Source organism: Mobula birostris, chromosome 6 (genome assembly GCF_030028105.1).
Source record: "Mobula birostris isolate sMobBir1 chromosome 6, sMobBir1.hap1, whole genome shotgun sequence".
In the NCBI taxonomy this organism is placed as follows: domain Eukaryota; kingdom Metazoa; phylum Chordata; class Chondrichthyes; order Myliobatiformes; family Myliobatidae; genus Mobula; species Mobula birostris.
This window is the reverse complement of record NC_092375.1, coordinates 188291775-188307267: the sequence shown is the minus strand read 5'-3', so window position 1 is coordinate 188307267 and position 15493 is coordinate 188291775. Positions and strand designations below refer to the sequence as shown.

The 15493-nt window shown below is 41.6% G+C and overlaps 1 protein-coding gene across 2 annotated transcripts in view; it reads left to right on the top strand.

Annotated features, from left to right (window-relative positions):
* Window positions 1–15493, top strand: part of osbpl11 (oxysterol binding protein-like 11) — a 140684-nt gene that overhangs the window by 67630 nt on the left and 57561 nt on the right. For both annotated transcript variants that reach the window (XM_072262093.1, XM_072262094.1), the window contains exons 5-6: window positions 7959–8141; window positions 9838–10051. In XM_072262093.1, coding sequence (XP_072118194.1) covers window positions 7959–8141; window positions 9838–10051 — 397 coding nt within the window. The remainder of the gene's footprint in view (window positions 1–7958; window positions 8142–9837; window positions 10052–15493) is intronic.

Below are 15493 nucleotides of genomic sequence, written 5' to 3'. Positions count from 1 at the left end.
GCCTTCTTCACTGCCTTGTCTGTTTGTGCTGCCACCTTCAGGAACTTGGACTGGTACACCAAGACATGAATATGCCTCTATACACCTTATGTCAGGGGTGGCCAACCTTTTACATTCCAGGCGTCAATTTTTTCACGCACGAGTTCAGGTGCACCATACAACTCGTGTACCCCCATTTAATTCTTGTAAAAAATGTTAATATAGACATACTTAGCACTTTTACATGATACATTATTTTAATACAAGATGAACATTATTTACCTTAATGAGACTTTTAACAAATATCTTCTGTCATCTTTTGATTTCTTCCTTTTTCTTAATCACATATCCTTTCCATAACCCAGACCCAAGCACTAGCTTCAGTTTTCCTTCCATTTCAGTCTGATGTTGTGTTTTATAGTCTCTATTAAGATCCTGTTTTCTATTATGTGAGAAAGTGCTTTCACAAACAATGCACAACGGTTTTCCTGATGGACCCGCTGGAAATAAGAACTCATTTTCATTGAATTCATGCTTACTATCACTTTCTGCTTTTCTCTTGCTCATTTTCTTTTGCACTGTGATGGGTAACTGAATGTAAAAACAAGACTTAATTTTCAAAAAAGTACAAAACTGCAGATGTTCACAAAGGACAAACAAAGCATAACTCCGTAGCGCACGAGTGTCAATTGTAAACTGACTGGCAAAAACCTGCGACGCACCGCTGGTGCAGATGCCTGGTGCCTCAGGATCAAACAAGTATCAAACGTGTATTGAACAGTTATGGAACCACTGCAGAACAAAAGTCCTTCTTTCCTAGTTTGACTCATTGAACATTTTTTAAAAATTGAAAACAGATTAATGTGAAAGAAGATAATTCGCCAAAAGATGTGCACGAAATAAGATCGCTAAAAATAATTGCTACGTTTTATTCTTAGTAAAACCCATTTCTAGTTCTAAGCTACTTGAATTCCTGTTATAGATTTTTTTTCTACAAATCAGTTTTTGGTTAATACTTTTTGCATGAGTAGGCTTACTTTTTTATTATTATCATGCGGGTGCAATGTGCCACTTCTAATTATCCAATGCGCCACTTTTGGTGCATGTGCCATAGGTTGGCCATCCCTGCCTTACGTTCTCTACCATTCATTGTATCTCTTCTAAAATAAAATGAATCACCTTGCACTTATCAGCATTAAATTCCATCTACTATTACTCTTCTCATCTCACTAATTAGTCATAGAATACCACAGCACAGAAGCAGGCCCTTTGGTCCATCTAGTCCATGCCAACCTGCCTTTCTGCCTACTCTATCCACTCACACCCAGACCATAGCCATCTGTATACCTCTCATCCTTGTACCCAACTGAACTTCTCTTAAATGTTGCAGTTGTACCCATATCCAGCACTTAACACTGGAGGTTCATTCCACACTCACAGTGCCCTCTGAGTGAAGAAGAACTTCCTTAAGTTCCTCTTAAATATTTTACAATTCATCCTAAACCTATGACCTCTTGTTCTAGTCTTACCCAACCTCAGCAGTAAAAGCCTGCATGTATTCTACACCACTCATATTTAGTATACCTCTTTAAGATCTTCACTTAGTCTCCCTTGCTTCCTGGATTAATGTCTTAACCTATTCAACTTTCCCCTATAACTCAGATCCTTGAGTCCTGGCAACATTGCTGTAAATTTTCTCTGCGCTGTTTCAAGATTATTGATATCTTTCCCGTAGGTGTGTTACCAGAACTGGATAAAATATTGCTTCACCAATGCCTTATGGAACTTCAATATAGCTTTCCAACTCCTGTATTCATTGATCAGATTTATGAAGGACAATGTGACAGAAGTTCTGTTTATGATCTTATCTACCTGTGACACCACTTTCAAGGACTTGTGTATGTGTATTCCCAGATCCCTTTGTTCCACTGCATATCTCAGAGCGTACCTTTTACTGTGTAAGTCCTACCCTGGTTGGTCCTGCCAAAGTGCCATACTGCACACTTTCCCACATTGAACTACATTTGCCATTTTTCAGGTTAAAAGCCTTAACAGCCTTCCTTACTGTCCACTGTGCCCCCAATCTTGGTATCATTCACAAATTTGCTGATCCATTTTACCACATTATCTAAATCATTAGTACAGAAGATAAACAACATTAGACCCAGCATCAATCCTGGTGGCACACCACCAGTCACAAGGCTCCAGTCAAGGAGATAACCATCTCCATAAGACTATAAGACCATAAGACAAAGGAGCAGAAGTAGGCCATTCGGCCCATCGAGTCTGCTCCACCATTTTATCATGAGCTGATCCATTTTATCCTATTTAGTCTCACTGCCCCGCCTTCTCACCATAACCTTTGATGCCCTGGCTACTCAGATACCTTTCAGTCTCTGCCTTAAATACACCCAATGACTTGGCCTCCACTGCTGCCCGTGGCAACAAATTCCACAGATTCACCACCCTCTGACGAAAAAAATTTTTTCGCATTTCTGTTCTGAAAGGGCGCCCTTCAATCCTGAAGTGATGCCCTCTCGTACTAGACTCCCCCATCATGGGAAACAACTTTGCCACATCCACTCTGTCCATGCCTTCTAACATTCGAAATGTTTCTATGAGGTCTCCCCTCATTCTTCTAAACTCCAAGGAATACAGTCCAAGAGCGGACAAACGTTCCTCATATGTTAACCCTCTCATTCCTGGAATCATTCTAGTGAATCTTCTCTGAACCCTCTTCAACGTCAGCTCATCCTTTCTTAAATAAGGAGACCAAAACTGCCCACAGTACTCCGAGGTCTCACCAGCGCCTTATAGAGCCTCAACATCACATCCCTGCTCCTATACTCTATTCCTCTAGAAATGAATGCCAACATTGCATTCGCCTTCTTCACTACCGACTCAACCTGGAGGTTAACTTTAAGGGAATCCTGTATGAGGACTCCCAGGTCCCATTGCATCTCAGAACTTTGAATTCTCTCCCCATTTAAATAATAGTCTGCCCGTTTATTTTTTCTGCCAAAGTGCATAACCATACACTTTCCACCATTGTACTTCATTTGCCACTTCTCTGCCCATTCTTCCAATCTATCCAAGTCTCTCTGCAGACTCTCCGTTTCCTCAGCACTACCGGCCCCTCCACCTATCTTTGTATCGTCAGCAAACTTAGCCACAAAGCCATCTATTCCATAATCCAAATCGTTGATGTACAATGTAAAAAGAAGTGGCCCCAACACTGATCCCTGTGGAACACCACTGGTAACCGGCAGCCAACCAGAATAGGATCCCTTTATTCCCACTCTCTGTTTCCTGCCAATCAGCCAACGCTCTATCCACGTATGTAACTTTCCTGTAATTCCATGGGCTCTTACCTTGTTAAGCAGCCTCATGTGTGGCACTTTGTCAAAGGCCTTCTGAAAATCCAAATATACAACATCCACTGCATCTCCCTTGTCTAGCCTACTGGTAATTTCCTCAAAAAATTGTAATAGGTTTGTCAGGCAGGATTTTCCTTTAAGGAATCCATGCTGAGTTCTGCCTATCTTGTCATATGCCTCCAGGTACTCTGTAGCCTCATCCTTGACAATCAACTCCAACAACTTCCCAACCACCGACGTCAAGCTAACAGGTCTATAATTTCCTTTTTGCTTCCTTGCCCCCTTCTTAAATAGCGGAGTGACATTTGCAATCTTCCAATCTTCCGGAACCATGCCAGAATCTATCAACTTTTGAAAGATCATCGCTAATGCCTCCGCAATCTCCACAGCTACTTCCTTCAGAACACGAGGGTGCATTCCATCTGGTCCAGGAGATTTATCGACCTTTAGCCTATTCAGCTTCCTGAGTACTTTCTCTGTCGTAATTGTGACTGCGCACACTTCTCTTCCCTGCCAGCCTTGAGTGTCCGGTATCCTGCTGTCTTCCTCAGTGAAGACTGATGCAAAATACTTGTTCAGTTCCTCTGCCATCTCCTCATCTCCTATTACAATTTCTCCAGTATCATTTTCTATCGGTCCTATATCTACTCTCACCTGGCTTTTACTCTTTATATACTTGAAAAAGCTTTTAGTATCCTCTTTGATATTATTTGCTAGTTTCCTTTCATAGTTAATCTTTTCTCTCTTAATGACCTTCTTGGTTTCCTTTTGTAAGGTTTTAAAAACTTCCCAATCCTCTGTCTTCCCACTAATTTTTGCTTCCTTGTATGCCTTCTCCTTTGCTTTAACTTTGGCTTTGACTTCTCTTGTCAACCATGGTTGCATCCTTCTTCCACTCGAAAATTTCTTTTTTTTTGGAATATACCTGTCTTGCACATTCCTCATTTCTCGCATAAACTCCAGCCACTACTGCTCTGCCGTCCTTCCCGCCAGTGTCTCTTTCCAGTCAACTTTGGCCAGTTCCTCTCTCATGCCACTGTAGTTTCCTTTACTCCACTGAAACACCGACACATCAGATTTTGGCTTCTCTTTTTCTAATTTCACAGTGAACTCAATCATGTTATGATCACTGCCTCCTAAGAGTTCTTTCACCTCAATCTCTCCAATCACCTCCGGTTCATTACACAATACCCAATCCAGTATAGCCGATCCCCTAGTGGGCTCAACAACAAGCTGTTCTAAAAAGCCATCTCGCAGACATTCTACAAATTCTCTCTCTTGAGATCCAGTGCCGACCTGATTTTTCCAATCTACTCACATGTTAAAATCCCCCACAGTTATCATAACACTGCCCTTATTACAAGCCTTTTCTATTTCCAGTTGTAATTTGTAGTCCACATCCCTGCAGCTGTTTGGAGGCCTATAAATAACTGCCATCAGGGTCCTTTTACCCCTGCTATTCCTTAGCTCAACCCATAAACATTCTGCACCTTCCGATCCTATATCACCTCTTTCTAATGATTTAATATCATTTCTTACCAATAAAGCCACACCTCCCCCTCTGCCTACCTTCCTATCCTTCCGATACACTGTGTATCCTTGGACGTTCAGCTCCCAGAGACATGCATCCTTTAGCCAGGTCTCAGTGATGGCCACAATATCATACCTGCCAATCTGTAGCTGTACAACAAGATCATCCACCTTATTTCTTATGCTGCGTGCACTTAAGTACAACACCTTAAGACCAGTATTTGATACTTTTTGCTTTGATTTCACTGCAACTTTATTGCACTGCAACTCATCCCAATGGCTACACATTTGCCCCATCACCTGCCTGTCTTTCCTGACATCTTTACTGCTCACTATCTTAGATTTATTTCTGTTTTCCCCTTCCTCCGCTCTATCATTCCGGTTCCCATCCCCCTGCCAAATTAGTTTAAACCCTCCCTAACAGCTCTATTAAACTTTCCCACCAGGATATTGGTCCCCTTCGTGTTCAGGTGTAACCTGTCCTTTTTGAACAGGTCATACTTCCCCCAGAAGAGATCCCAATTATCCAAGAATCTGAAGCCCTGCCCCCTACACCAGTCTCTCAGCCAGGCATTCATCTGCCTGATCCGACGACTCTTGCCCTCGCTAGCACGTGGCACAGGTAGCAATCCTGAGATTACTACCCTGGGGGTCCTGCTTCTCAGCTTCCTTCCTAACTCCTGGAAATCTCTCTTCAGGACCTCCTCCTTTGTCCTATCTATATCACTGGTGCCAACATGTACCAAGACAACTGGCTGCTCACCCTCCCCCTTTAGAATATTCAGGACCCGATCCGAGACATCCCGTACCCTGGCACCTGCGAGGCAACACACCATGCGGGTATCTCTGTCAGGCTCACAGAATCTCCTGTCTGTTCCCCTGACTATGGAATCCCCAACGACTACCGCATTTCCCTTCGCCCTCCTTCTCTCCTGCACAACAGTGCCAGAGACTCGGTCACCGTGGGCGTCCCCCGTCAGGTCATCCCCCTCAACAGCATCCAGAACAAGATATTTGTTGCTGAGGGGGACAGCTACAGGGGTGCTCTCCACTATCCGGGCATTTCCCTTCCCTCTCTTGACAGTGACCCAGTGTCCTGACTCCTGTAGCCTTGGGATGACTACTGACTCCTGCCACTCTGTTCTCTCGCTAAGCCAATGTTGAATTCAGTTAACTACTATCTCCTGAATGCCAAGGTGCTTAACCTGCTTGACCAGGCTTCCATGCTAGACTTTGCTGAAATCCAGTTGGACAACATCCACTGTCTGTCTTTCATCAACCTTCCTCATAAACCTCCTCAAAAAAAGTTCTTAAGGTTGATTAGACATGCCCTACTCAGAACAAAGCCATGTGGACTATCCTTTAATCAGGCCTTTTCTGTACAGATACTTAGATATACTTTACCCATGACTGACGTCAGGCTCACCAGCCAATAATTTCCTGGCTTGTTCTTAGAACCTTTCTTGAACATCAGAACAACATTTACTATCCTCCAGTCCCTGGCACCTCACCTGTGGCTAAGGACATTTTAAATATCTGTGGCAGGGCCCTTGCAATTTCTGTATTAGCCTCCTACGAGATATATGGTGACACCTTGTCAAGCCCTAAGGCTTTATTCACTCTAATTTGTCTCAAGTCAGCTAATGCCTCCTCTCCTATAATCAGTTTACAGTCCATAAACTCACTACTGTTTTGCCTCAATTCTATTGACCCTGTGTCTGTCTCCCGAGTAAATACAAATGCAAAAACTTAATCTAACATCTCATCCATCTCTTTTGGCTCCATGCATAGATGACAACACTGATTTTCAAGAAGACCAATTTTATCCCTTGATATCCTTTTACTCAATAATATAGTACTGTGCAAAGGTCATAGGCATCCTAGATTTTTTCAATAAATTTAGTTTCAGGTGTTTTTTTGTCTTTTGCATTAGTGTGTCAGTAGAAAAGAACAAATTTTAGATTTCCAAATATTTACTTCCCAAAAAAAAATTAATGTTACAGAGACGTTTTTGTATTTCATTAAAGGAAGTAGCAGATTACGTAACATACCAATTTTCAAATAAAACTTGATTACTTTGTAGCTATATAGCCCAGTGCATGATTAAACAGAGATAACAAAAAGGAAGCTAATGATCAGTGACATGATGAGTTGAATGAACTAAACTGATTAACTGAAACAGAAATGGGTATAGAGGGAATCAAACTGGACAAAGGACAACCAAACTAAAACCTGAGGGTGTTAAACATGTGACAGTTTCACCTCCAAATCATCAAGTCTTACACCATGGCAAGAGTGAGCATTGCAACAAGACACAAGATAGCCATCCTGTATCAGCAAGGTCTCTCCCAAGTAGAAATTTCGTGGCAGACAGGAGTTTCAAGATGTTTTGTCCAAGCTCTTCTGAAGTAAGGTTGAAGGCCAGAAATGCACAAAAACTGAGCGCTGCAGGCAAGAGATACATCAAACTGACATCCCTTCTAAATTGGAAGATGTCCAGTGTTGTTATCAGCTCTGAACTCAGAGACCACTGGAACCCAAGTACTGTATTGTTTTAAGGAGATGATAGTATGAATGCCGTACCGTAGTTGGAAAGGAGCATCCTGGTGTATGATTCTTCACTGTCTAGGTGTTCCAGTTTTGAGTGAAGATGCAATGAAGTGGCATCTGCTCAGGACCTGTTATGATGGTAGGCAAATTGGAGCAGATTCAAGTCGCTTCTCAGGCAGGAGTTTATATGTATTATCACCAACCTCTCAAAACACTTCATCACAGTGGATGTTAGTGGTACTGGACAACAGTAATTGAGGCAGATTACCATGTTCTTTTTAGGTGCCAGTATAATTGAAGCTGTCGAGCATCCTTCAGTGATTCAGGCTTGGTCTGGAATTGCTACTTTGCACGTCAGAAGGCTTTCCAGAAATCATATTTGATTGTACCTGTATTAGATCACAATTACAAGCAAATGAAAATGACTTGCTAGTCTTTTTTTTTTGTTCCTTTAGTACCTTTAGAGTGAATTTGGTCCATCCATAAATATAATTTTCTACATTTTACAATTTTGCTTTCTAGAATAATCCACCATTGAAATCGAGAAGTTTTCCCTTGGTTTCTCAAGGAAGCTGTTCTCCAGGTGTGCAGAGAAGAGCAAGTCAAAATGCTGCTGCTTTTTTCGGTGTCATTCATCATAAGACACAGGGACTGTCAAAGCGATCCCACAACCTGCAACCAGACCATTTGGTGGATGTTCGCGAGGTTGGTAATTCATTTTTGTTGGTCTATTTACTAACTGCCTCCCTTCTTAAGTCACTATATTATGGATTAAACCCTATCCCAGTTAATTGAATGCAAAAATCCTAGATAAGAATTAATTGAATGGCTGAATGAGTGTTTCACCTTTGAAGTCTTATCTTCTGAAATAGATGTTAAACAAAGTTCTAGCTGTTCATAGTTGCAAAGAAATTCATGGCACTATTTCCAAAATGTGTCCTTTTGTTAGTTTTTTTTAAAAAAATCATCATTTTTGGGAGCCTGTTCTGCCCAAATGAACTCCTGCCTTTCTGACATGATATTTTATAAATACACTTCAAATATACTGAGGTAGCACACACACTGCCAAGATAAACACACTGCCTGTGGATAGTTTAAAATCTCGCCATAGGATACAGCAGGATATGTGTCATTGGCATATGTGGGCAGAGAAATGGGAGATGGAGTTTAATCCAGCCAAGACTGAAGTGTTGTACGTTGGGAGATCAAATGTAAAGGGACAGTGTTGACAGATGTGCAGAGTTGATAGGATAGTCAAGAAGGCATTCTTACCATAGACGCCAAGTACAAAAGTCAGGAGGATATGCTGCAAGTTTACAAAACTCTGGTTAGGATAGAAGTAGGTGATGAGCTTGATGAATGCTGAGGTCGTCTTGATGTACCATGGAGATGGTTACAAAACCTAGTGGCTTCTCCAGTCAGGTTTCTGTATTTCTGTATTTCTGTTTAATCATTCCTTCCAGATGTTGTGATGATACTATGTGTCAGGGGTAAATGGCTACTTACATCTCTTATTGCAGGTGTTTGCAACCTGGCAATTGTGCAGCATGTTACTTGTCATTACAGTTTTGTGTAAATGTTGTTGTCCAGTTTTTGCTGTAGGCAGATAGAAAATGCTTTAACAGCTGGGAAATTATAACTAGAATTAAACATTTGTGCAGACAGCATAAGCATTTGTAATTCTAGCATTTAAGATGGGTGGATGAAACATCTGAAAATAGTTGAGTGCACTACCCTGGGAAACCTCTGCATAGATGTCATGATACTCAGATGATTCTCTAACATTTACCGCAGCCTTCATATGTACCTGGTATATCCACCTGTACTTTTGCTGAAATTCCTTAATACCACATACCCTAAAGCTGGTTTGGTGTCAGGATTAGTCGCTCATCTTACCTCTTTAATTCCTATATTCATGGTTGAACTGTTGTAATGATGTCTAAGACCAAAATTGAATAGTCTGGGACAAGTAATTCTTGACAGCAGAAACTGTGTCAATAATATGATGGAAATGCAAAAGAAGAAATAATTTATCTTGCATTATACGGGATGTCTTTGCATTCTCCAATACATTTTATGATATCTTGATGTTCAAATTGGCTTGTGTAATGGTGTGGTCTTTGGGATGGATTACATACCAGTGAAGATGATTGCTCCCACATTGCTTTTACTTTGACTTTTTGTTTTCATTTTTCCTTAAGAGCAGGTTCTTTGAAATGTGCTTAGGTGTGCAGAGACATGCAAACTGAAGAATGTGAATGAATGGCTCGAGGTTGTGGTGAATGGCTGAAGAAGTGATTGGATGTGAGGTTTTTGTCCTAATTGATGGATGCTGTTGGTACGAGAGTCAATGGCAATTAAACAAAAGGCATACTCTTCAATGATGTTTTGCTTTGAGCAGATGATGAACCAGGCTGAAGGGCAACACAAGGAATTGGTCCGGGCTATTGAAGGACTTCCTCCCTTTGGAGAACAAATATCATCACTGGACCAAGATCTGCTTATGCTCAAAGCCACCACAATGGCAACAATGAACTGTTTAAGTGATTGTTTCCATATTCTCCAACTTCAACAGGCATCCAACCAGAAAAGTTGTTTTTCTACATGTGAAAGAGGTAGAACTACTTTTTACCTCATTCTTCAGATATTAGTGGAAGTGGTCTGTTTAAATTGAATAACAAATGTTTCATGGGCAGCTGGTTATTGATAGTATTGTTGCACTTTGGGAATATGCATGTTTCTCCCTTCGGAAGATGTAAGCTGGTGATGGTGACTGGCTCGTTGCTCTATTCATGGAATGTGTCTTTGGAACAGTGCCTCTTAGAGCATTAGAAGTCTGCATTTGCTGTTTGCCTATAAAGACAGCTTGGTTCAAATGCTGGAGCTCTTGAATTGAAGGTAGCATATTTCAGCCCCAGTGCACAATCTGGATTTTAATATAGACTTTTCAGTGCAAACCTGAGGAAATGACCTTGTGCAGCAAGAGATGCTAAATCTTTCTGTTTATCAGAGTGGAAATAAATATTCCATTGTCTATATAAGAACATAAGAAATAGGAGCAGGAGTTGACTACCTGGTCCATCGAACCTGCTCTGCCATTCAATAAGATCATGGCTGATCTGGCCATGGACTCATTGCCACCTACCTGCCTTTTCCCCGTAACCTTTAATTCCTATACTGTGCAAAAATCTATCCAACCTTGTCTTAAATATACTTACTGGTATATTTACTATATTCCACTCCTTCATTAGGCAGAGAATTCCACAGATTCACCATTCTCTGGAAAAAGCAGTTTTTCCTCATCTCCGTCCTAAGTCTACTTCCCCCCGAATCTTGAGGCTATGTCTTCTAGTTTTAGTCTCGCCGACCAGTGGAAACAACTTTCCTGCCTCTATCTTATCTATCCCTTTCATAATTTTATATATTTCTATGAGATCCCGAATTCCAGCAACTATAGTGCCAGGGGACTCAATCTCTCCTCATAGTCTAGCCCCTTCATCTCTGGAATCAACCTGGTGAACCTCCTCTGCACTGCATCCAAAGCCACTATATCCTTCCTCAAGTAAGGAGACCAGAACTGCACACAGTACTCCAGGTGCGGCCTCACCAGTACCCTGTATAGTTGCAGCATAACTGCCCTGCTGTTAAATTCAATCTCTCTAGCAATGAAGGTCAACATCCCATTTGCCGCCTTGATAGTCTGCTGAACCAGCAAACCAACCTTTTGTCTCTTCTAAATTCTCTCAGTATTTGAGCGTACTTTTTCCCTTTAACAAACAGCACAAACACATTTGATTATTATAAGCTTAAAGAAATCAAATGTATATAATATGTAAAGTACAGAAAAGATTGAACAAGTAATTGAGACATTGCTTTGGATACAGTATGTGGTCAATACTTCAGATGCCATTTCAACTGACCACTGTTTAATTACTGCAGGCCATCTTAATTGCATACAAATTGTTTTGCAATGAAGGTCAACATGACATTTTATTTAATTGTTTGGTGTCCCTCCAAGTTAACTTTTAGTAATTGGTGTACAAGAACAAGCAGGGCCCTCTGAAAAAGGCACATTCTCTCACTATTTTAAAAATGTCCATTAACACCTAATATATTCCAAACCTACAGAAAAATATTAAATTTGCCATTGAACAATAGACAGTAACATTATTAGATATTTAAAAGAACAAGGAGGTACTTTGAATGTTGACTGAAGGTAAGTTGATATGTTGCCCAATTTGAATGGAAGCATCACAAGGTACTGAGGGAAGCAGGGCTGATAATCACTGTGCCTCATCCAGTCTTCGTTGAATATGGAGAATGCCAAATAACTAAATAGAGATACAGAGAAGTACAGCGCAGAAACAGACCCTTTAGCCCTTCTAGTCTGTGCTGAGTCATTTAACTTGCCTATTCTCATTGACCTGCACTGGAACTATATAGCCCTCCATATCCCTACTAACTGTGTACCGACCAATCTGCTCTTAAATGTTGAAATCGAGCCTGCGTGCTCCACTTGTGCTGGCAGCTCGTTCCATGCTCCCTCAGCGCTCTTGAGTGAAGTTACCCTTCATGTTCCCTTAAACTTTCCCCTTTCACCCTTAACTTATGACCTCTGGTTGTAGTCCCACCCAACTTCAGAGGAAAAAGCCTGCTAGCATTTGCCCTATCTATACCTCTCATTATCTTGTATAACTCTGTCAAATCTTCTGTCAATCTTCTACATTACAAGGAATAAAGTCAACTTATTCAATCTTTCCTTATAACTCATGTCCTCCAGTCCCAGCAACATAGTTGTAAATTTTCTCTGAACTCTTTCAACTTTATACATCTTTCCTGTATGAATTCTCTGTTTTATTTTAAGATGAAAGGAGAGAAAAAAACAAATGGTCAGTCAACCTACTGTCAATGGTGACATAACTTTTAGAAACACAACAATGCAGGACAGACGTAATTAACATTTGGAAATGCATGAGCAGATAAAATAAATACAGATTTATTGAGGGGAAAGTGGTGTTTGATAAATTTGATCATATTCTCAGAAGTAAACAATTGGCACAGGGTGTGAGGCTTATAGCCTTTTTTTTTTCTGTAAATGGCTTCCAAAAGCAAATCTTATATGTAAAATTAATGCTCATGAGTTAGAGATAATGACAGTGTGGATGAACAATGACAAAGGGAAAGAGGTTGATGAATAGAGACATGTGAAACTGTATTTTTTTGCTCCAGATTGCAACAAAGGCAAAGTGCTGGATGAACTCAGCAGGTCAAGCAGCATCTGTGGAGGCAAAGACAGTACTGTGTTTCAGTGGAAGATAGCTATATTAGGAGGAGACAGGGAACTCTGAAACAGATTGAATGGTGGTGGGTGGGGCCAAGTGAGGTCAGGGATGATGGTCAGATGGGGGAGAGGGCAATAGGAGCGAGAAATAGCCAGGAATTTGTCATCCTGGTGGGTGATAGTTGGAAAAAGATGATTTTTTAAAAATGAAGCTAGATGGGGACAAAGGGGAAAGGTTGAGGCAGAGGCTGGAAGATGATGTGGAATCTGATTGGGGATGGATAATTGTCCAGTGGTAGATTAGGGAGGGGATAGAAGATTAGTCCAAGAGAGAAGGAACTGAGGTAGATAGGTGCACGGTTGATGAATAGATGTAATCAGGTGGGAGAAAATGACAAATCTAAGCAGTTGAGTGTGTGTCGGTGGGGTGGAATGCTGAGTTGGAGTGGGGAAGGGGCTGGAAAAGTTGACCAAAAGGGAGAGAGAATCTAGATGAACTAATAGAAGGGGGAAAGGAACACAATGGGTGCAAGTTACCTGAAGTTAGAAAATTCTGAGCTCAGCTTTTGGGTTCCAGGCTATCCATTTAGAATATGAGCTGTTGTGTTTGTATTTGACCTTTACAATGACGGTTGAGAAGGCTGAGAACAGACACGTCGATGTGGATACAGCAGGGGGTTGAAACAACACGCAGTGGGAAGGTCAGGGTGGCTTTTGCACACAGAGAACGGATGCTCCTCAAAATGGTCGTCTAGCCAATGCTTGGTCTCATCAATGTAGTGGATGCCATATTAAGAGGTGCATATGAATCCCTGCCTCACCTGGAAGGGCTGTTTCGGTCCCTAGATCAGTGGTGTAGGGACAAGTGTGGCTTTCGTACAGTTACAGGAAGGAAGGGGTGGATAGGAGGGATGACTGCACCAGGGAGGGTGGAGAGAGTGGTCCTTGCTAAAAGCAGAAGGGTGGGGAAGGGGGGAAAAAAGTGACTGGGTGTGAAATCCTATTAGAGCTGGCAGAAATGGTGAAGGAGGATATGCTGGAAATTCAGGCTAGTGGGGTTTAAGGTGAGGATCAAGGTTAGTCATTCAAAGGTCAAAGTAAGTTTATTAGCAAAGTACATATGTCGCCATATACTACCCTCAGACTCATTTTTTGTGGGCATTCACAGTCAATACAAAGAAACACCAGAGAATGAATGAAGACTGCACACAAAAAGATGAACGAACAACAAATGTGTAAAAGATGACAAACTGCAAATGCAAAAAGAAGTTTTTAAAAAAGTAACAAGTATCGACAATATGAGTTAGAGTCTTTGAAAATGAGTCCATAGGTTGTGGAAACAGTTCAGCTTTGGGGATTAGTGAAGTTGTCCCCTCTGGTTCAAGAGCCTGATAGTTGACAGGTATTAACTGTTCCTGAACTTGGTTTTGTGGGACCTGAGGCTCCTGTACCACCTTGATGGCAGCCAAGAGAAGAGAGCATGTCCTGGGTGGTGCGATAGTGGGTGGTCCTTGTAGATGTGCTCAGTGTTGGGGAGGGTTTTTATTTGTGATGGACTGGGCTGTATCCACTACGTTTTGTAGACTTTTCCATTCAAGGGCATTGTGGTTTCCATACCAGCCCATGATGCAACCAGTCAGTATACTCTCCACGTGCATCGACAGAAGTTTGTCAAAATTTTAGATGACATGCTGAATTTTCGTAAACTTCTAATGAAGCAGAGGTGCTGCTGTGCCTTCTTTGTAATGGCACTTGTATGCTGGATCCAGGTCGGATCCTCTGAAATGATAATGCTAAGGAATTTAAAGTTGCTAACCCTCTCCACCTCTGATCCCCGATGAGGGCTGGCTCCTGGACCTCCGGTTTCCTCTTCCTGTAGTCAAAAATCAGTTCTATTCCATGTGAGGAGACGTGGGGAAGGTGAGCGTAGCCATCCAGGTAATAAAGGAACTGCAAGTGAGTGCTGCTTAATTAACTACAGAGCAGGGAAAGCCAGATTTCCTGAGAACAAGGGTATTTCAGAAGTTCAGGTATGTAAATTATCATCTTGAGAATAGATGCAGTGGATGTGAAGAAACTAAGAAAAACAGATGGCATCTTTGCAAGAGACATGGTGGGAGGAGCTATAGTCAAGATGGCTGTGGGAATCAATGGATATAAAGTAGATATTGGTTAACGGTGCAGTAAATTTGACTGGTGTCTGTCTCTCTCTCGTTCAGTGTTGCAAGAGGATGATGTTTGGGTCTTGGGCAAGGTTTAATTGACATGGTTTGTGTATTGGACTCTGCAGTTCATATTGTTTCTGGGGGTTATTCCTTTTTTATTGCTATTTGCGCAATTTTGATGGAGGCACTTTGACACAGACTGGATCTGCAGCCCGCAGTCAACTAATGACACAGCGCTAATTTCAGCTGAACTGCACTAAACTGAATATTTCTTCATTGTTTCTATGACTTTGTGGTTTCTAGCTCTCCTCAGTTGCCCTGCATCTGCCAACATTAGAGGTAATGTGCAGTAACCTACCAATCAGTACATCGTTGGGCTATGGAGGGTGCTACCTATGTGGTCATAGTGTGAAGGTGCAAACTCAATACGGATAGCTTCATCAACAATGATGACGAGATGACAACAGGGAAGAGCTAGAGTGGCTGGCATAATGGTGTAGCACAACAACTTGAATCTCAATGTGGAAAAGACCAAAGAGATGACTGAGGACTTCAGGAAAGTGCAGGCTTACCACTGCACATACACAGCTCCTCTGTGGAGAGAGTTAGGA